Source organism: Cyphellophora attinorum (assembly GCF_001299255.1).
Source record: "Cyphellophora attinorum strain CBS 131958 chromosome Unknown Contig57, whole genome shotgun sequence".
Taxonomy (NCBI): domain Eukaryota; kingdom Fungi; phylum Ascomycota; class Eurotiomycetes; order Chaetothyriales; family Cyphellophoraceae; genus Cyphellophora; species Cyphellophora attinorum.
Window position 1 is genome coordinate 18251 of NW_017253285.1, and position 19910 is coordinate 38160.

Here is a 19910-nt window from a genome sequence, read left to right on the forward strand (position 1 = left end):
AAGTTGCAAACACTACCTCGGTATTTGAAGGTAACGACCAAGTACTTGACCGACTACCAGACAGCTATCGCAATACCGTCGCGCACCGTATCAGCGGCGATGGTGTCATTAGTAGGACGATATCCAGCCGGTCGTATATACTCCAGCTGTAGGGAGCGTCTCCTGGGGTTCAATATTCCTCCCCATGGCGTGAAGAAGCTGAGATTGTCATCTGCGACTGTTGGTGTCAGCCGGACTTATATCTGCCCGAGTCACGTGCGACACACGCATCGCTTGGCAAAGACTTCATCACCAAGTGTCATGGCTGATGACGGACTCCCACCCAGGATTCAGCCAGGAGCAAACATACCTGCAATCAAGACATATCCCGACAAGTTCGCGGACCATGTCGTGCTTGTCACTGGAGCTGCTCAGGGTATCGGCAAGACTACAGCCACTTTGTTCGCGGAACAAGGAGCGACGGTAATCCTCGTCGATATTGACGGTGTTAAGCTGAAAACCCTGGCGGATGAGCTCAATTCACGTGGACTGAAGAGCGCACATCATGCCGCCGACATGACCGACGAGCTCGCGGTGCATGCACTGGTCAAGGACGTTGTCAATTTTCACAACAAAGTTGATGTGCTTGTGCATCTGGCAGGGATCTATCCTTTCATTCCCATAGCTGACGTCTCCTTTGGGGACTACACACGCATTATGGATGTCAACATGGCCAGCACGTTCCACTTGACCAAGGCAGTACTTCCACACATGCAGCGGGCTGGATACGGTCGAATTATCAACACTTCCACTGCCGCCATCTTCTCTCCTTCTGCTGGCATGTCAATCTACACAGCGGCCAAGAGTGCCGTCACTGGCTTCACGAGAGCCATTGCAACCGAAGCAGGTCCAGGCGTGACTGTGAACGCAGTCTGCCCGGCTATGATCTTCAATGAGAGTACATGGTCCAATGCAGGGTCCCGAGCTGTGTTCAACTCCATCCTGGATCGCCAGTTTGTCAAGCGAGTGGGTCTGCCCTCGGATGTAGCCCATATGGTCAGCTTCATTGCCAGTCCTGAGAGTGAGTGGATCACCGGGCAGCTGTTCAACGTGACTGGAGGTGCGGTCATGACATAGGTAGATTGACTTTTGTAAAGTACATGTTGGTATCACATAGTCGAGCAGCACTGGTATGCCACCAGGCAAGGTCATCTGATATCTGCTGTTCTCGATCTCAAAGAGCACCGAGTGTATCGTGTCGTGTCCGATAGAGACATAAAGGCCCTGAGAGGTTCGAACTGCGGCCTTTCACACGTCTTTTGCCCATCTCATGTGTTGCCCATCTCATCTATTGCGGGAGTTGGCCAGATTCAAATGGTATAGCTGTGAGGAAGGCCATATTAGTTGAGTTGGGACTCCAATTGGTGAAGTACGCATCGACTGAGTGGGCGGGCACGTCATGGAAGTCGTCAAAAGCCCACATGTTTTGTCCGTCTGGGGGCAGAGAAGCGTGTGGCATGCCATGATAGTCCAGATTCTCCAAGTCTGAGGCATCAGTCTGTCCCACTACGTTGAGGCTCGAAGCCGCGTTGTAGTTGGCAGTCGGTATTGGTACGGAGGCTGCGTTGGTCACTAGAGTTAGCAAGGTCCTCGAAACTTCAGATCCTCATTGATTCTCACCACTTGGCCTAGTCTCTGAATCTCGTTGGTCGAACATCTCGAGAATCCTGCAGCAGCGTCTAGCTGATCGGCTCTTCTCCTGGTACGCTCGCAGTCCATACAAACATCGCGTCCAGCAGGCCTGCAATGCCTTGTCACCAATCTTGTCTTGCAAAGGAGGACATGAACGGCTAGCCAGAATTACCGTCGCACAGGTGTACAGATCTGTGAAATATGAGTCAAGATACTCGAAAAATGACAGCTTTATGCACTTACAGAAGATGTCGTGCCACCATTCGGGTAGCAGATCAGTCTCTTTTTCCAGGTTTTCTGTAATCAGCCGGCTTAATTCCTGCGCAGCCGAAATGCACAGAACCGACGATTGCACCAACAGTCCTTCGTGCAAAGTCGACTTCTGCTCATCGTTGGTCTCGCTCTGCCGTGCCTGCCGGCGAAAGTCGGCCAAAGTTCGCAGCAACAGTGGCCGGAAAAGAAGAATGCGAATGTGCCAGAACCTAAGCATCGTGTCAGCTTCTTCATCGGTCATGAACTAGACCTAGACCTACCGCGCATGCATGACAGCGGCTTGTCGATGCGCGACTTCTGTGTCGACTACGTTGTTTGACTGAGGATCGCCGATCTCGCTGTCGAATGGGAATCTGAGCTGGGCAGGAAGCTGCGATTTCCATTGTAGCAAGGCTGTGTCGAACTGTAAGAGGGACTGGAAGTCGCCATCATTGATCCGCCGAATCATGACAGTAGCATGGAAGGCATCTCTCTTCGAGCCTGTGGCATTACGAAGAGGCGGAGGCTGGTCTTCCTCCTCGTCTGGAGGTCTCTCGTAGAATTCGGCAAGGATGGCTCCTAGAATATTGTGGAGCTGCACATTGTGGTGGAAGAACTCGGGGTACTCAAAAGAATCATCAGGGCTCCTCGTCTTGATTGGGCTATGGTTGGGACTCAGGCCGTGGTTGTGAAGTCGGTTATGATGACCGACCCAAGTTCGGGAAGTCATAATTGAAGGACGGCCATATATCATGGATAGTGATCTGTCAGGGACATCAGATACATGGGAAGACTTCTCTCGAAGATACTCGACAAATCCTTACCGATCAAGCATGATACAGCCGCCCCACACCCTCCTGCGTAGATCAAGCTCTTTCTGCGACTTGAACCCTGGGGGGACCCCGGAGTGCACCTCATGCAGTCCGTTAATCTGAGCGACACTTATTGCCGCGCTGCAGGTGAGCCAGCAACCCCCAGAAAGCTCCGTGCTTTGCATATACGCCGAGAATAGCAATAGTGCCTGGATCAGAGGTATACTGCCTTTGTTGAAAATGTTAAAGTCCTGCTCAATCAGTGTTTTCGCTCGTTGCCAGAAAATGTCGCTCATCCCAGATCCAGCAGGGTCCAGAGTAGGATCAAATTGACAGCTAAGGGCAAAGACGATATTCAGAGTACAGTAGAAAGTCTTCTTGTCTCCACGTTCATCCTTGGTCATTCGGTCAGCATCTCTGGCCGCTTGAGATGTCGACGAATGATGCTCGGGCCCCCTTCCGCTGTTGGCTGCCCTAGAAGCACCCCAGATACTTTCGTATCTCTCCGAGAAGTGCGTCCGGTCGAGATAGGGGTGAAGATTGTGTACCCATGCCCAGTAACCCTCGAGCAGAGCGTCTGCGTGCTCCCTGCTGGGCAACGCATACAACTGTAGGTCGGCTGCTCGCTGGAAACCCGCGAGGTTCCTGTTTGGCCGTGTGTTTGTCGACGTAGGAGCCACAGGCGCCGCAGCGGGACTTGATGGCTCGCTCTCAAGATTACCTGCACCGCTTTCGGCATGGTCAAGTACGCTGCGCACTTGGCTCATAAACGTCAACGCACTCGAATCACCATAGTATCCGAAGCGTGGTGCGACAACCCCGATCTCATCATTTGGCGGTAATGTTTCGGCGTGTTTCAGCGCAGTATCCTCTGGCCCATCTGTGCTGGAGGAGTGGCTAATGGCAGTGGTGTTCTGGGCACTGGTGACGAGACGCGGATTCTGTGCAAGTGACAAGATCTGATCCGAGTCGGTCGCAAAGCGTACCGGGCCTACTGGCCTCGACATAGCATTTCCATATGATAGCCCTCCAAAAGGTCGACTGTCGAGTGGTTGGGAAGCTGTGTCCGCAGTTTGATGCATGTTTTGATTCAGTTCCGAGAAGGTCTGATTACCAGAAGTGCAGCCATTGGAAAGCGTTGGTGCTGTAGGGTTGACAGGTGTATCACGACTATCTGGACTTGTGTTCTTCCGCGATTCTTCAGCACGTTCGAGTTCCGCGATCCGCTGCTGCATCTGTTCCAGAAGCCTGTATAACAGATAGATCAATCCGCCACGATCTTCAGAAGGAGAAAGGAGGACGCACTTTGTCTGCTTCCCTCTGACATTATCGGAGGCATCGTACGCGCAATCCCTTGGGACAGGCGCTTTGGCGCAAGAGGTACACGAAGGTCTCAGACCGTCGCATCTCCGCTTTCCGACTCGACAGTGATTACAAGCTTGATTTAAACGCTTCCTCTTCGCGGAGTGAGTGAGATCGACGAAAGATTCTTGTGTTTGACTCATGAGTGATTCTGTAATCTATAAGGACTCGGACAAGAAGGGAAGAGATTCGGCCAGGCATGCTTCGGTGCGACATGAATCACGGCGTCAAAAGCATCGCCTACAAACACATTGGTAATTGCGACATACGACTTGGCCAGGGTATTCCAGATCAAGCCTGACTAGGAGGCGTCAGATGTGTAGGCTACCTCCAACCCTCTTTCGTGCTTCAAGCCATTGTGGCGAAGAAGGGGTCCAGGCGTGAGGTACCCCATGTTTGTTCTCCAAAGACGGGATCCGAGGTGGAAGCCTAAATGCGGGTTTTCCTGTGAGGGCTTGGGACTAGGTGTGTGGCCAAGCTTCGATCCTGACCAGCGCGATCGATGCGACCAGCTCTCCCTGAGCTACTGACACACAAGCCGAGGACATATGGACGTCTAGACGCCTACTTCTAGCGAGAGGAAGCAGGTCTTCATTTTAGGATTGAAAGCAACGTCAATGTCAACACTAACATGCCCTGGAGGGTGTCTCCACACCTCCACGCTGCCAGAGATGAATGTCTTGGCATTGGAGACGCCAAACAACTTTAGAATACAAGGCCGCTTTTGAGGCCTTTACGGGCAGGCCGGACCGCATGCCAATTGCTAAGGCCTGCGGTGCGGGCAAAGTTCCCGCAAGACCCGCGCGTTGTGGTGTCTTTCTGTCACAACCATGTCCACCTCTCTGATCCGATTATGCTGTCTGGAGGGCTTTCACAGAATAATCCAATGCCGTTTTGCTGTCGAGAAATTCGACGATGTCGTCCACCTTTTTCCCGTCTTCGCTGATGGTGAGGTTCATAATGTATCTTCCCTCATATTCTCCCTTGTACGACGATGCTCTACTTTTGCAGTACAAGACCACGTGTCGGCTTCTCTCATCGATAACGGGAGCGCGTGTCGAGTCCAAGTAGAACCGCATCCCGTTGGGCCATATCTTGGGGACGAACTCCTCCCACCAGGATTTGTACTGTTCATTTGACATGGGCTCTGCCACCCCCATGCAAGGGGGACCGACTTCGTGTTGACAATTCTCACCGCGAATATCGATGATACTTTTCGACTCGCCCTTATCAATTCTTTCCACGAATTCCAAGGCTGTAGCTAGCAATTGGTCCCGTGTTGCCATGATGGCGTGTGATATCTTCAGCTGGATCTAGGCTCTGGTCTCCGTCCAGCCATCCCCTTGCCATCAAGTATTCTGCAGAGGCAATACATGAAGTACATGACAAGGAACTCCTGCACTCTGTCATGCCGCTCCACTGCCTGACTCGGATGCGGAAGTCCGCATCCGGTGTGGTACCGAAGCGGAATACCTGCCCGTATGGGCTGCTTTTCAGGCTGATGCTACGGTACCGCGGAGATCAGTCTATTCGAGACATTGCAGACCCGGGCTGAGGTCCGTTCCGACATCCTGGGATGCTGAACAATGAAAGGTCTCGGTCTCATGGCTGCGCTCACGCTGACGAGATCGATACAGCTGACCTACCAACGTTAAAGAGTCCTCGATTAGGGGCTCCAAGTAGAAACGTCCAAATTTGACATAGCACGCTACCTACCCAGCCTGCGGGTCCAACGCTATTGGCTGTGCTTTATTCAATTTGAGAAACGCGAACATGAGTGAGATGCAAAGCGATGCCAATGCTGAAGGACCGAAGGTGGTGACGAGGCCTTCCAACGACTCAGACAACCGGCCAGACTCTGCTCAGACGGGGAACGGGAGCACTGCCACAGCGAGTGCTGACTATGTGGTCCCTGACGTGGTAATGGGCGTCAGAAGGCGCGTGAAAGTGGTCTTCATCGGCTTTGGCCTGACGGGGATCGACTTTGCGTACAAGGCAAAGAGCTGTCCGGACATCGACTTCCAGATCTACGAGAAGAATCCTGCAGCCGGCGGGACATGGTATGAGAATACGTATGTTCTGAATGCCTGCCTGCTCTCAAGAGGCAACTGACAGTTGTCTCCAGTTACCCGGGGTGTGCATGCGACGTGCCGATCTCGATCTATCAATACTCATGGTGAGATCAAATGCTGACATGAGGGTTTAACCCATTCTTACAAACACGCCAGGAACTTGAAGTCCAATTGGAAGAAGTATTACGCAACCCAGCCTGAGATATGTGGGTATTTGCAGGAGACTGCTCGTGAGCACGAGCTCGATCAGTACGTCAAGTACCAGCACGAAGTCTTGTCGTGCGATTGGCTCGAGGACAAAGGCCGCTGGCGCTTCACGATCATGCCCAACAAAGACCCCTCCAAGATCTTCTCGGATGAGGCTGATTTCCTGATCAAGGGATCTGGCATCCTGAACAACTGGACATGGCCTGACATTGCAGGCTTTCAGGAATACAAAGGAGAGAAAACGCATACGGGCAACTACGATAGAAGCATCGATTTGAAGGGCAAACGTATTGGTGTCATTGGACTGGGAAGCTCTGCCATTCAGACAGTCGCAGCTATTGTACCAGAAGTAGGGTCAATGGTGTTGTTTCACCGCACGCCACGTGGATCGTACCACATTTGGCTACTAAGTTCGCAGACCCCAAAGGACAAGACCTCAACTACACGGAAGAATTGAAGAAGCGCTTCGCCAGCGATCCCGAAGACTATCTGGAATACGTCAAATCGGTCGAACGAGAGCTTTCAGGCCTGTTCAAGGTTTACATCAAGGGCTCGCCGGAAATGGTATTGGTCAACGAGATGGCTCGCAAGTCTATGCTGGACCGCCTTGGTCAACGGCAAGACATCATCGATGCTATGGTTCCGACCGACTTTCCCGTCGGTTGTCGTCGGCCCACGCCAGGTACAGGATTTCTTGAGGCTCTGCAGCAACCCAACGTCAAGCTCGCTTCTGGCTGGATCAAATGCGCCGACGCCACCGGCTTGATACGTGACACCGGAGAGCATGTCGAGCTGGATGTCATCATCTGCGCTACTGGGTTCGTTACAACCTTCCGACCACGATTTCCCCTGAATGTGCGAGGCGAGAATCTCTCGCCAAAGATTGGCGTGGCAGATCGGCCGACCTATATGGGCCTAGCCACTCCAGGCGTCCCCAATTACTTTGTATCGATGGGACCTTATGCCCCTTACGTGCAAGGGTCCGCGAGCAAGACCGTCGAATATGCCAACAACTACTTTCTGCAAGTGATCCAGAAGTTCCAGACCGATTTTATAAAGGAGATCGTGCCCAAGTGGCAAGCAGCACAAGACTTCAAGAATCACGCGGACAAGTATCTCGAAAGAGGTGTCTGGGGCGAAGCTTGTCGGTCGTGGTTTAAGGGTGGTGATGCGAAAGGTACGCCCGCTATTTGGCCTGGGTCAAGAGCACATTCACTTCGGTCGATCGAAGTACCTCGCTTCGAGGATTATGACATTACATATGTCCACGGCAACCGATTTGCTTACATGGGCAACGGCTTCGATTTGGCTGAAATTGACGGGTCCGATTCGACCTGGTATTATGCCCGAGCAGATAATAGCAATCGCCTGCCGATATGGGAGTTCTCCGAGGCCGTTGAAGAAGTGGATAAGACTGGAGTCACTAATGGGACTACGAAGGAAGCTGCAAACGGGATCGAAGCGGCGGTTCCGAATGGTATTGTGATAGAGTCTTGAAAACGCCATTCTCGAGCAAATAGAACAAGCACATACTCTTTACGTCTTCATTCGACATCTTCAACGGCCGATATCAACCATCTGTTTGCTATTTGAAGTCTGCCGTCTAGTATCAAGCCACCAATACGGCCGCCTCTCCACCAACTGTAGAGTGACACTTATCGTGGCACCTCGACACCCTCTTGAACATACACCCATGATTGATGCTCCGGCGACCACGGTTCTGGCCGCTCACGATTGTATAGTCCTCCTGCGTCGCTCTCGATGATCTTGCCGAACACATCGGTCGAGAGAAACTGCTCGACAGCCTTCATATGGTTCTCCATCGGGCTCACCTTGGTGGGAGGCAGGTCTTCAAGGAAGGTCCTGGTCACAGGCGTCAATGTCAGGCCAGGGCAGAAGCTATTGACGTAAATCTTCTCCTTTGACATATCGAGGGCTATCGAACGACACATGGTATGGACCTGTATGCTGCAGTCAGTATATCAGACTTACATACGACGCTTCACTCACAGCGGCTTTCGTCGAGCAGTAGACAGGCATGACCGGAAACCCATAAATGCCAGCTTGACCTCCAGTGGTGATGATCCTGCCGCCTTCTCCATTGTTCTGGCGCATATAATGAATTGCTAGATAGATGGAGAAAAGCGTCCCTCGGAAGCAAACGTCAATCACGCTGGTATCCGGTTGGACGAGCTCAACAGGCATCGAATTCAGTGAAGGTGCTTGTTCGCCGAATCCGGCATTCGCGAAGACAACATCGATGCGACCGAAAGTGGCTTTGGTCTCCTCGTAAAGCTGGGTCTGGCTGGTCCAGTCGCTGATGTTGACCTCAACGAACACAACCTGATCGGCTGATCCGAGCTGTCGAGCTTCTTGCTCCCCCAATTTCGCATTTCGGTCGGCGATGACTACCTGATAGGACTTTGTCACCAACAGCTTGACGATGGCTAGCCCGATTCCGGATGCACCGCCGGTGACGATGGCGACAGGCATGATGACAGTTCCCTCTGTCGTTCGCTATGGTCGGCGATCGGACCTCAAAAATGTGGTCAAGTACTCCAGTCTATAACTGCGTGCACAACATCCTGGACTTACTGGCACAAGCTCTCCACACATCCGGTTCTGTAGTGTCGGGTATCATGAGGTACGTTCAGATCCTGCGGCCTGGTGCTTCCGGAAATGCGGCTACGTGCGCCGCAGAATGAGTGACAGTCTTGGTCTCCCACGGGATCGGCTTTCTGTGTGTATATAGGTCAGTCATGTACGGCAAAGGATATATACGCAAAGTACCTAGTCTGTCCACCTCTGTTGTTATCCTTGTACATGAGCATTCCACCAAGTTTCCGCCTCTGCAACAGAATTTTACCTCAAATCCGATGAAGACCACGCTTCTCCTCTGGCTCAGCTTCTGTGCAATGAGTTCCCTTGCATCGAGCTTCAAGCCCCAAGGCCACACTGGGTACGAAGGAGACGCAGCATTGGACATCAAGGCCAAATACCTGCAGTACATCGACACCATCAACTCAGACATGCCGCCAGGTAGCCTTGACCCATTCCTCAAAGACGGATTTGTGTTCAACGGCTTTCCTCCATCGACCCCAGCAGACGCCATCGAGAACGTGAAGTCGGTCCGCCAACTTCTTCCCAAGCTTCACTTCGAGATCACCTGGATGATTTTAGAAAGGAGCATTGACGCGCTTGACGAAGGCCAACTGGCCGTGCGGGCCAATATAACGTACGAACCAGAGCCCGGCAAGGAGCTGGCTTTCTATGAGCACTGTTTCTACCGCTTTGAAGCTGGGAAGATAGCGTTCTCGCAGAGTGTGGTGGACACGTTCGATCTGCCAGAGAAGGATCGGGCAATAGCCAGGAATTTATAGTGATATCTGAATGCGGTTTTGGATTCCGCGAAATGCGACGTCCCGGTGATTGAGGCCAGCTTCATGGAACTAGTGTCCCATGTTTGGGGGCTCAAGTCGTCATCTCCTTGATTGCATCGAAAAGTTCAGAGGTGCTAAGGTAGACCTGATAGTATACTGCCCGCCAGCCACCCTGGCCTTGCTCCTTGAAGGTGACCCAGCTGACCCATGTGCAATCGATTTGTCGACCCGACTTGAGCCAGTATGAGACTGATCCATTGGCGACAACCTCCTGTGTCTCGGAAGCACCTGCGGCATTGGCGCCCGGGGAAAAGAAAATTTTGCCCAATCGATGTTGCTGGGCGATGATGGGCCCGGTGTCTGGATTGAACGAACCTTCACGTCCGATACGAATAGCTTCCTTGCCTACCGCTGGTGCCGGGCCAAACATCAGCTGCGCGTCATCGGCGAAGATGTCTAGATACTTGGCGGAAGCTGGATCATCAGCATGACGGAGAAATGTGGAGAGCAGGTCGGCGAATGGGGCTGGGCCATGAGATGAATTCTCGAAAGTGTATTTGTCCGACATACGTGCAGGCGAAGCCGATGACACAGAGCAGAAAGTTGGCCAACGGTAGGTACACGTGAGCTGAACCAGCACCAGCTTTTATTCAGGAGATGCGGCAAGCCATGCCGCAGTCGGAGCCGCATCGCCAAGAGACGGCTGCTGAGCTCCACATTGAAAGGAATCTCGGCGGCCTGGCAGTTGTATGACATGCAGGTATCGACTATACATGTCCTTGCACTTGACTTGGTGTCGAATGAGTCTCGTCGGATTCCAGCCTCTGCAAGTGCGAGGTCTGCCAACGCAGGCTGCACTGTATCGCTTTCCATAATGTACGCGTGTGTCAGTGCCTCAGCATTGCCGTTATCGTCGGCCGCTTCTCCATGACGCGCTTCGAGATGTACTCAATTGTTCCCTGACGTCCATCGGATGACATGGCCTCGTCGTCTACCGACCTGGATACTGTCGACAGGAGGATCCCATTGACCGTTGACCGCAGTCCCCGGACGACCTTTTGCGGCGCAAGCAAGTTGTCCGTGCGTACTTATGTAAGCAACCGGTGGGCATGAGATCTGGTGCCTGCATGAGCGCTCCAAATTTGAATCATAGATGTGGCCGCATTCCCGCTTTCTTGCGCGACGATGAAGCTCCTCGATGTCAATTCAAACAGGCTTGTCCCAATCTGGTTTCTGAATATGCTTGGCATATTGGCTAACGACTCCACAAAGTCTCCACTAAAGTATACTCGCAAGGTCTCGTAAAGTAACGCCCTTACGACGTAGGTAGGCAAGCTACCACCGACGCAATGGAGGACCGAGCAACTCTCGAACTCACGGACGAAGGCCTCGACAACTGTTTGTAAGCACATTGCTTAGCCTTCAGTCTTTGAAATGCATGTCTTGCACGATCGCTCGGCGTTGGTGCCTGCGATTATACGTATATATTCGTTGGCCTCTCAGCAGGCTATTGCATGGTCCAGCGTAGACGAGCATATATCTTCAAGAGACAGCTGCGTTCATCATCATCTCACACAACAAGTCCACTGACTTCTTGTCCGCACCACCAAACCAAAGAAATGGCTACTTACGTCGTCAACGGAGCCTCAAAAGGCATCGGCTTCGAATTCCTCCGCCAGCTCTCCGTCGACCCAAAGAACACCGTCATTGGCATAGTCCGCAGTCCCGAATCAGTGCAACCCAAAGTCGCCTCAGAGATCGGCCGAGACAACATCCACATAATCCAAGGCGACCTGGATGACTATGACTCGTTGAAGAAAGCAAGCGACGCAACCGCCAAAATCACCAACGGCGCCATCGATTACTTGATCGCCAACGGTGGTCGTCTCGCATTGACAAGCGCATTCGTCGGTCTCGGCGAGCTAGGTCAAGACCACAAAGTCATGGAAGAGGAGCTCGCCGCTGACTTCAAGACCAATGTCATCGGCAATATCAACCTCTTCAACGTCTTCATGCCGCTGCTGCTCAAGGGCAAGGAGAAGAAGGGATTGTTCATCTCCTCCGGGCATGGTGACCTTGATCTCATTAACAACGTTCACCTGCACTTTGCTGGACCGTACGCGGTTGGTAAAGCAGCAATGAACGTTGCTCTCGCTAAGCTGAATGCTGAGTATGCGAAGGAGGGTGTGATGCTCATAAGCATTAGTCCTGGTGTGGTTGATACTGGGAATGGGTTTCTGGATACGGACAAATGTGAGTCTTTGACGCCTTCATTGTCCCTGATGGACGCAGCGCTAACTTTGTCGTGTGTAGTATCGGAAAAGGAGCTGAAGACCGTTGCGGAATTCGGCGCCAAGATGGCGAAGACGTCGCCTGACTTCAAGGGACCCATTTCACCAGAGGAGTCTGTGCGGATGGTACTCGGCGTGTTCCACAAGGCTAGCGCTGCGAATGGTGACGGTGGCTCGTTTGTTTCGCACTTTGGGAATAACAAGCAATGGGTGTGAGGCGTCATCGAAGGAGGGACACTGATAATCTGCATCTCCTGGAGTCAATAGTACTCACAGTCCAAGTTCATGATTTGTCCAGTCATTGTCCGGGTTGATTTGTGTGTCTTCGCTCGGAAAGAGCTCGTTTACTGCTTCTTTCGAGGTGTGGACTGAGCGGTGTCGCTGAATATGATTTGGGCTGCCGTGCTATAAATTGATGCAGGTCAGGACGAACGAACCATACGCTTGCAGTCATGGTGTGCGCTTCGTGCAAAGAGCGTGAGGCAGCTCTCGAATGTGGCTGCTGCCTCGCCGTACAATACACGTGGCAGTGTTTGCAGCACGCGAGATGCGGCGTTTTTTGATGTGCCACGCTCTCGATATATATCATGTACCACTCCCGCTGGAAGCTTGCCGCACTTCGAGATACACCCTGTGGCCTGCTGCATCCAAAATAGAAGGAACCCAGAACAGTTTCTGTAGTACACTGGTTGCATCCTCCCAAGATTGAATACCCATGGCATCGCAGATCGGGCCGAGTCTCCTGACGAACGTCTGCTTTGTCGTAGGTTCGGAGGCTGAGATCGCGCCCATGATCGACTGCCAAAGTCGCAGACCAAGGGAGGAACAGAGAATCAGCCCGGCGAAAGGACAGTCGACTTCATAAGCTTGTACAGCGTCTAGCAGCTGCGACACTGCAGTGACGGTGCTATCGTCCGCTGCTGGGTCAGTCGGTAGCATTGCAGCGAGTGAGAGCTTCATCGATAGAGCCAAGGCTGTCAAGTATGCCTCTCGACTGTAACCCTTGCGGCTCAAATCAATTGCCTCGTTGAGAGCCTCCATCATTGACTCAGGCTGAGGTATGTCGGCAGTGAAATGAGTGCCGGTGCGAACGCAGCCGGATTGAGCCGCGTTCAATCGTCTTGCAACGAGGAGAATGAGGTAGGCTGCTTCTTTACCGGGAGCTGAGAAGCACGTGTCGAAGACACCAGTGCTCTCAACCCAGGGCATAAGTGAAGGATCGTGTCGATCGAAGAGAAGGAGACCTTGCATTACCGCGCTGTGGAGTCTGTCAGTCATCTACGTCTGCAGCGAGAGCGCTGACTGACCGTGCTATCACATCGTCAGTCCATGACACGGTAGCGGACTGCGTCGCGTCCTGTGAGCGGGCTGCGACTATTTGGATGAGGCCAGACAAGTGGATTTGCCAGCCTGATATGTTTCCTAAGACTTGCTACGCGTGAGCGTATCAGTGTCAGCAAAGCTTGGATCGGCATTATGAGAGGAACGGTACTGGCAACGTACATCGAGGACAGTGAGAGTGAGAATGGCAGCTATAAGGCTGTCTGGACACTCGCCGGAAAAGCCATTGAGCCGATCCCCAAGAGACTGTAAGGCGGTCCCTTTCGCAGCAGAAACCAGAAACTGCTCTGTATGAAGCCGCAAACGCTCCATGTATACCTGTGTCGCAAAGTATAATGATACGTTGCGCATTGCTGGATCGGAAAGAAGTGAGACCCAGTGAGAATGCATCCTAGATGAGCTCTGATCTCCCCCCACTCTGCCTGTTGCCGGGTAGAGCTTTTCCATCTCATGGGTCACTGATAAGAACGTTCATGTCAGTGAAGTCTGGGTCTAGTCAGTACCATAGATTCGGACGTACGATAATTGATCAGTGACGCATCATCCTTCAACATAATCCCGCTCAATACCTGTGGAGGCCTCGTATCTGGTGTGGTTGGCGTGGCCATCCCGGTCCCCGGCGGAGCGGACTTTGCTTTCTGATCAAGATATTCTTGCACCAATCTGTGCCGCCGTTTCCTGAAGTTAGCTCGTGTAGTGTGGGCGCGCATGGCTTTGGCGCTGCTTTCATTCAATGTAGGACCAGTCATGGACACGAAAGTCAGGTCCTGTGGAGGACGCGATGCCGGTGAATCCATAGCGTACGCGCGATGATAGACGTAGGGTGACAGCGCTCGAACACCGTCGAGATGCTGTTCTCGGCGGTCTACATAGGTAGTTGCAGCAGCATGGTGACGACTCTGCTGGAAGGTGCCCAGCATATTGACCTTCTCGAAGGAAGGTAGCTGGACGGCTGCCATCGTCATCCGTACGAACGAAGCTTTATAAGCTCTTCGCCTCCTTCATGGGCATTAAATCTGTTTTGCCTCGCGGTCTGCTGCGCATTGGAAGCAAAACCGGCTCCCGGTAGCAAAGGCCACCGAGTAAATAGTGAAGAATGGCTTACCTAACAGCTCTGGGAGAACAACGACGTCAAGGTTTCGGTCGATTTTCCACGCTGAGCGTTCTTGGTCCGAAGAACATCCGTTGCGAAACAGCGGTAATAGAATGAATGACAGGTTCGGCCACAGGAGAGCTTCAGCCCTTTACGATCTCGATACAGCAAAAGCGAGCCTTCATAGCTACGCCTGCACCTTGGCCAAATACACGAGTCTTTTGCGGATCACTACTTTCCAGAATTTGCACTTCAGCGGTCGAACGAAAGGACGACCCATAGCGACATTCGAATTTATGCTAGCAGCGCAACAGCGTTGGACGAGTAATCGCATGCGCCCTTTGTGGCGGAGAGCTAGCTGTTCCAATTATGGCATTAAGCACTAGTGTCTATGTATACGGTATGCTGTCTCCGTCCTTGGCCTTTCTTCCAGATCGCGGTCGTGCCAACTGACCACGAGCGGCCCTATTCTGCTCCATCGAATGTCCATGCCTACGGTTTGATGATGCCGGCAGCCACCTCTACCGCTCCAGCTGCTCGCGCAACCTCACTCTGCGCTTCCGTCCAGTTCCCCGCAACAACCGCCTCCGTCACCCCCGGCCACGTTACCGGCGCATACCCCGTATCCAGCCCCGGCGTGAAGACCACATGCTTGAAGAACTCTCTTCTTGGCATCCCCCCGTTGCTGGCGAAGCCGCGCTGGTAGTCCTTCAATTTCGTGTTCAACAGCGCTACTGTATCGCTGTCAATATCCTCGCTGTTCGCTAACTCGGCAAAGGCAGCAGCGGAAGCGTTGAAGGTCTCGATCGCGGAGATCAGTGGGTCAAGATCGATTTCGGACGCGGAGGAGTTGACGGCGGCGGCGTCTTCGATGGTGAACTGCAGCTCTTCGAGGTATTTCGTCATTTCGACGCCGTAGTTTACTGGGTCGAGGGGTAGAATCTCCTCGTTGGCGAAGTAGTACACCAACAAAGTTGTATACTGCGCGATGGCCTTGTGGGTGACGTAGCCTGGGTCGCCGTAGGTGGACATCCAGTGGTAGGTGTCGTAGTTGGAGTGGTAGTGGTACACCGGGGAATCGGGCCCGGGGTTGGAGCCGATGTCGATCGAGGAAATGCCGTTGCCGTGCAGGAAGGCGGTGTAGTCGCTTCCCGAGCCCAGAACGCCGGGGATGCCGGATTCGCTCGTTTCGGTGTATACGTCGTACATGGTGACGTTGGTCAGGTTCTGGTAAGGGTAGACGATCTTCTTCATGACTTCGAGGCCGATGGCGTGCAGGTCGGGTGTGGCGGAAATGTCAGGAACGGGGCCGGAGACGGCGGTGTCGAGGTTGATGTAGGCGACGTTGGATTGGCGGATCCAGGGGACGTATTCTTCGACCCATTCGGTGCTGCCGACGATGCCGTATTCTTCTGCGTCCCATGAGGCGAGTACGATCGTGCGCTTGGGCTTCCAGCCTGTGGCTAGGAGGGCGTTGAAGGCTTTGGTCATCTCGACAAAGCACGCAGAGCCTGAGTTCGGGTCCGCTGCACCTCCAATCATCCAGGCATCGCGGTGGTTGCCGACGATGACGACTTCGTCTGGGTTGGTACCGTTGATGATGCCGATCGTGTTCCAGATGGTTGTGATGTTCTCCTTCATTAGGTTGCTCATGGAGACGGTGACACCGGGTGCAGGACCAGAGGAGTACTCCACATCCGCAGCACCAATCCAGTTCGTGCGGTTGATCTCCTCGCCACTGGGACCGTTCCCGCTCAACGCTTCCAGAAGTGGCTGTGCATCTTGCCATGAGATCGGAATGGAGGGGATGCGAGGAGTCACCAGCTCGGTACCGGTGCGAGGGCTGTCTTTCTTCGAAGGGTAGCTTGGTGTGTCAGCAGTAGAGACTTTCCATGCGTGAGGGATGACCTACCCAGGAGTTGTTGGATCACCGGGGTATGTGGATAAATACAGAACCGATCCTTTCTGCACTGCTGTCGGGTTTCGTGCTGGACCATCTGGATATGCAAGCAGACCGTTCGCCGTCGACACATTTCCGTCGTCTCTGACGTCTGTGTAGATGAGGACTCCGGCCATACCATGAGCTTGGGAGTTCTTGACCTGTCTCCTATGTCAGCAGATCCTATCCAGCACAGTGTGCGCCGGTCCTTACCTTCAGTCCTCTGAAAGGTCCGCCATATCTGGCTAACGCGATCTTGCCCTCCAATTCAACACCAAGCTCGATGAGGCGGTCAAAGTCTACCTCTTGGCCTCGACCAACATACACGAGTTCGCCCTCCGCATCGCCGCTGAACGAGTATCCGTGGAATGTAGGAATCGAGTTCGGATATTCAGTCACATCGTCATCAGGAAGGGCGTCCTCCTTCAAAGACGGGACATACGTCGTCCCGTTAGGGTAGGTCAGGGTCACAGACTTCGAAATCGGATAGTTGAGGAACACCTCTTGTGTGCCGGTCAGCGGCATTCTGACAGGATGAGCTTGTTCACTCACCATACTCGTCAAGGCGAGAGGTAAATCCATTCTCGGCCCATCTGTCAGCTGTCCATTGCGCAACGCTCTCTGCCGTGCCCGCGATATGGTATCTAGTCACCCGTGAGATGAAGTCCGCCTGGAGGGTAGGCTCGTAGTCGAATCACGCGCTGAACATACTGGTGAGCGTAGTAATTCGACCACTCATCAAGATCAGTCGACTCGATTGCACCGAGCAGAATAGCCTCATTGGGGTCAAGAGCTGGTGGGAAGTTCACCGGTTCCTGGCGCTTTGTGAGCCGCTCGTTCAGTCCAAAGAAAGCTTCATGGTTGTGGATTTCATGCTGGCACGCATATGTCAAGGCCGCCTGGGCCAGGAGACAGGAAGTTACCCTCATGCTGGACAGACCTTAGGAGCACGCTGAAGAGACACGAGCGACATCTTGCGCAATCCCCACGCGAGCGATGCGTCATGTTTTAAACGTCTGTGCGCCAGGCAGGCCATTCCCAGGCCTCGGGCGAAACTTGCGCATGAGCTGTAGCATCAGAAAGCTAATGATGCCGTACGGTGGGGATCTCCCAACTTCAAGCTGGACCAGGCAGGAGCGCAGGCACATGGCCGAGCTCATGCTGCGGGTTTGCTGCAATGAGCTGCAGCTTTGGTACCAGGCACACAGGCACCGCGCGATGAGGTTGCATCAATGATAGTGTTGATCACCAATCGAAGCAGTTGCGTGACGTTCAGAGCTCTTGGCGGGCGGGATAGCGTGATGTCCAAGGCAGCGGGGTTGCGAAAGCGCGGGATAACAGCTCTGTAATTCGGTCTTTAGAAGCATCTCGGGCAGGCTTACTGACAGCATGGAGGAAGTGGTCCTAGCTAGCTCAGGAAGGCATGTAGGTGAGTGTTTCTTGGTAATGCAACAGAGCTTCCAAGTGTTCTAGAAGTCCGAGTTCGAGGCGTCCCATTTGCTGCTCTGAGATACGATCATGCGACTGGATCTTGCGAATACGACTGTTGACGCCCGTGTGCCATGTACCTGCGGCGAAGCGATAGGTCAGGTATCGCGACGTATAAGCTGTGTCAACGCGTGTCAACGCATTCAGAATCAGACGATTACACCAAGGGCAAACCTCACTTTGCGAGTTTCGAGAATGGTGGAGGCTATGAAGTTGTCTTTGATTCAAGTAATGCCGTAACACCTGTCTACTTACATACAATTCCTTTGATTACGGCCGGAGTACCTGTACCGCATCTCAACATTTCCCTCGCCAAACCCATGCTGTCGAAATCATTGCAAATGCTCTGACTTCTTTACAAGAAAGCCATGCCCAGAGCAAGAGCGCCGATGCTGAGGATTGTAGCTTGAGCACTTCCAACGCGTCCAGCGGCGTCCTCCTGAGCACCGCCACTGGTGCTGTTTGTGCCGTTGCCTCCACTGCCAGTTCCCTCATCCGCATCGCCGATATCGACACGGTTTCCGGTGGTAAGTGGTTGACCGCCAGGAGCATTGCTCGCGTCCTCAGCAAGGATGTTCAATTGGAGGTTTGTGACAGGGTTGCCATCCTTGTCGACAACGCTGTGGCCAACGGCAGTCTCGGTGACAGTGTTGACGCCAGTGGGATAGGTTCCGTCCACACCGTTCCTGATCAGGTCGGCAATTTCTGAGAGCTGCTCCGGGATCGCGAAACTCTGGGTGAAGTTGGAGCCTGAGATCATGTCCAACGAACATTCGGGGGCAACACGGCCCGTAGCAGTTCCATTAGCGGCGGTGAGAGCTGCCACATCGAGTTGGTTGAGCTGATCGAGGAAGTTCTCATAGTCGACAAACAGCTCAACGTCACCATTATCGCTGATCTCGACCAGGCCGTAGTTGTTGGGCTCCTGGCTGTATTCGTAGACCACGCCGCCAGAGAAAACGCCTGACATGGGCGTGGAATAGATAGCACCAACTTCAGTGAAGACACGAGGAGTGACTTGGTTGCAGCCGTACTCTGACATGAAGATGGGGATAGTTGTGTTGCCAAATTGTTCGATCAAGACATCATATTCGGCATCTTCCGCGTTGGACTCACCGCACCAGGCGTATGAGTTCAGGCCAAAGAAGTCCATCTTCGACGAGGTGGTATCATTGGACAGAGCGCAGGACATGTAGTCATACGTTCCAGCAGGAGAGGACGAACATCAGCAGCTGAGTAACCGACAGGAATCTCTCGTGGAGCGTGCGCCTTGATGTACTCCTTGATGTCGCGGGTGACGGCACGCATGTAGCGAGGTGCGTCAGGGTGAGAATCCTCGTTGATAACCTCGTTGCCAGAGAAGAAAGCAAGAGTGTTGGGGAAGTTCATGAATGCTGAAACGACCTTGAAAGTTCGGGCAAGGTAGATGTCGTTGTATGTTGTCCAGGGCTCCGCTCGATTCAGAGACTCGTTGGGCAGAGGCGAGTTGACATCGAGGATCATGTAGATACCGGCGGCGTTGAAGATCGAAGCACACTCAGTATGGTCGGCCTCGGGATCCAGGTTGTATACACGGATGGCGTTGACACCCAACCGTTGAAGGATAACAGCATCTCGCTGGCAAACCTCGCCGTCTGATAGGGAGTCTTCGCCATTGCCATTGTAGCCACCTGAGCCACCTGGCTGGTATCTATTTTCACCGTCAGGAGTGTCACCTTTATTCGGACGTTGATGGATGCTTACGCAACACCAATGATCTGGAACCGACTGCCATCGACACTGTTCACGAAGTCGGCACCGCGGACGGCCATAGGCGTGACGGCGACTGTGGAGGAGATGAGGGCGCTGAAGGCCGCGATGGCGGCTTGAAACTGTTCATCTGGTCAGTACACAGCTCTCAAACCTCGGAGATGCATGCGGCATACCTTGACCATCTTGCTGTCGTAAGGTGATTAAAAAGAAGTAAGGTTCGTAACGAGCGCGATTCGCGTCGGATCAAGTC

General features: G+C 53.2%; 10 protein-coding genes across 10 annotated transcripts; 4 read left to right on the forward strand and 6 right to left on the reverse strand.

The window, feature by feature from the left end:
* Nucleotides 1-300: 300 nt before the first annotated feature.
* AB675_7395 (Pyridoxal 4-dehydrogenase) lies at nt 301-1116 on the forward strand (the record flags this gene model as incomplete). Its single annotated transcript, XM_018147760.1, has 1 exon — nt 301-1116. One exon carries the CDS (start codon nt 301-303, stop codon nt 1114-1116), a length of 816 nt encoding a protein of 271 aa, XP_017994518.1.
* A 211-nt stretch (nt 1117-1327) lies between these two features.
* Nucleotides 1328-3970, reverse strand: AB675_7396 (uncharacterized protein; the record flags this gene model as incomplete). The annotated part of the gene is made up of 4 exons (XM_018147761.1): nt 1328-1611; nt 1915-2153; nt 2205-2687; nt 2748-3970. The coding sequence occupies 4 exons, from the start codon at nt 3968-3970 to the stop codon at nt 1328-1330; spliced, it is 2229 nt and encodes a 742-aa protein (XP_017994508.1).
* A 978-nt stretch (nt 3971-4948) lies between these two features.
* AB675_7397 (uncharacterized protein) lies at nt 4949-5383 on the reverse strand (the record flags this gene model as incomplete). Its single annotated transcript, XM_018147762.1, has 1 exon — nt 4949-5383. One exon carries the CDS (start codon nt 5381-5383, stop codon nt 4949-4951), a length of 435 nt encoding a protein of 144 aa, XP_017994494.1.
* A 487-nt stretch (nt 5384-5870) lies between these two features.
* AB675_7398 (putative sterigmatocystin biosynthesis monooxygenase stcW) lies at nt 5871-7873 on the forward strand (the record flags this gene model as incomplete). Its single annotated transcript, XM_018147763.1, has 4 exons — nt 5871-6169; nt 6223-6273; nt 6326-6759; nt 6795-7873. 4 exons carry the CDS (start codon nt 5871-5873, stop codon nt 7871-7873), a joined length of 1863 nt encoding a protein of 620 aa, XP_017994515.1.
* Nucleotides 7874-8031: 158 nt separating this feature from the next.
* AB675_7399 (Diacetyl [(S)-acetoin forming]) lies at nt 8032-8869 on the reverse strand (the record flags this gene model as incomplete). Its single annotated transcript, XM_018147764.1, has 2 exons — nt 8032-8337; nt 8387-8869. The coding sequence occupies 2 exons, from the start codon at nt 8867-8869 to the stop codon at nt 8032-8034; spliced, it is 789 nt and encodes a 262-aa protein (XP_017994504.1).
* A 266-nt stretch (nt 8870-9135) lies between these two features.
* On the forward strand, nt 9136-9756 carry AB675_7400 (uncharacterized protein; the record flags this gene model as incomplete). The annotated part of the gene is made up of 1 exon (XM_018147767.1): nt 9136-9756. One exon carries the CDS (start codon nt 9136-9138, stop codon nt 9754-9756), a length of 621 nt encoding a protein of 206 aa, XP_017994493.1.
* A 91-nt stretch (nt 9757-9847) lies between these two features.
* On the reverse strand, nt 9848-10324 carry AB675_7401 (uncharacterized protein; the record flags this gene model as incomplete). The annotated part of the gene is made up of 1 exon (XM_018147768.1): nt 9848-10324. The coding sequence occupies one exon, from the start codon at nt 10322-10324 to the stop codon at nt 9848-9850; it is 477 nt and encodes a 158-aa protein (XP_017994506.1).
* Nucleotides 10325-11375: 1051 nt separating this feature from the next.
* On the forward strand, nt 11376-12263 carry AB675_7402 (putative oxido; the record flags this gene model as incomplete). The annotated part of the gene is made up of 2 exons (XM_018147769.1): nt 11376-12009; nt 12070-12263. The coding sequence occupies 2 exons, from the start codon at nt 11376-11378 to the stop codon at nt 12261-12263; spliced, it is 828 nt and encodes a 275-aa protein (XP_017994492.1).
* Nucleotides 12264-12632: 369 nt separating this feature from the next.
* On the reverse strand, nt 12633-14347 carry AB675_7403 (uncharacterized protein; the record flags this gene model as incomplete). Its single annotated transcript, XM_018147770.1, has 4 exons — nt 12633-13305; nt 13355-13479; nt 13551-13846; nt 13909-14347. The coding sequence occupies 4 exons, from the start codon at nt 14345-14347 to the stop codon at nt 12633-12635; spliced, it is 1533 nt and encodes a 510-aa protein (XP_017994514.1).
* A 626-nt stretch (nt 14348-14973) lies between these two features.
* Nucleotides 14974-17349, reverse strand: AB675_7404 (Glutamate carboxypeptidase 2; the record flags this gene model as incomplete). Its single annotated transcript, XM_018147771.1, has 5 exons — nt 14974-16345; nt 16394-16581; nt 16634-16923; nt 16973-17064; nt 17132-17349. The coding sequence occupies 5 exons, from the start codon at nt 17347-17349 to the stop codon at nt 14974-14976; spliced, it is 2160 nt and encodes a 719-aa protein (XP_017994501.1).
* Between the last annotated feature and the right edge of the window lie 2561 nt (nt 17350-19910).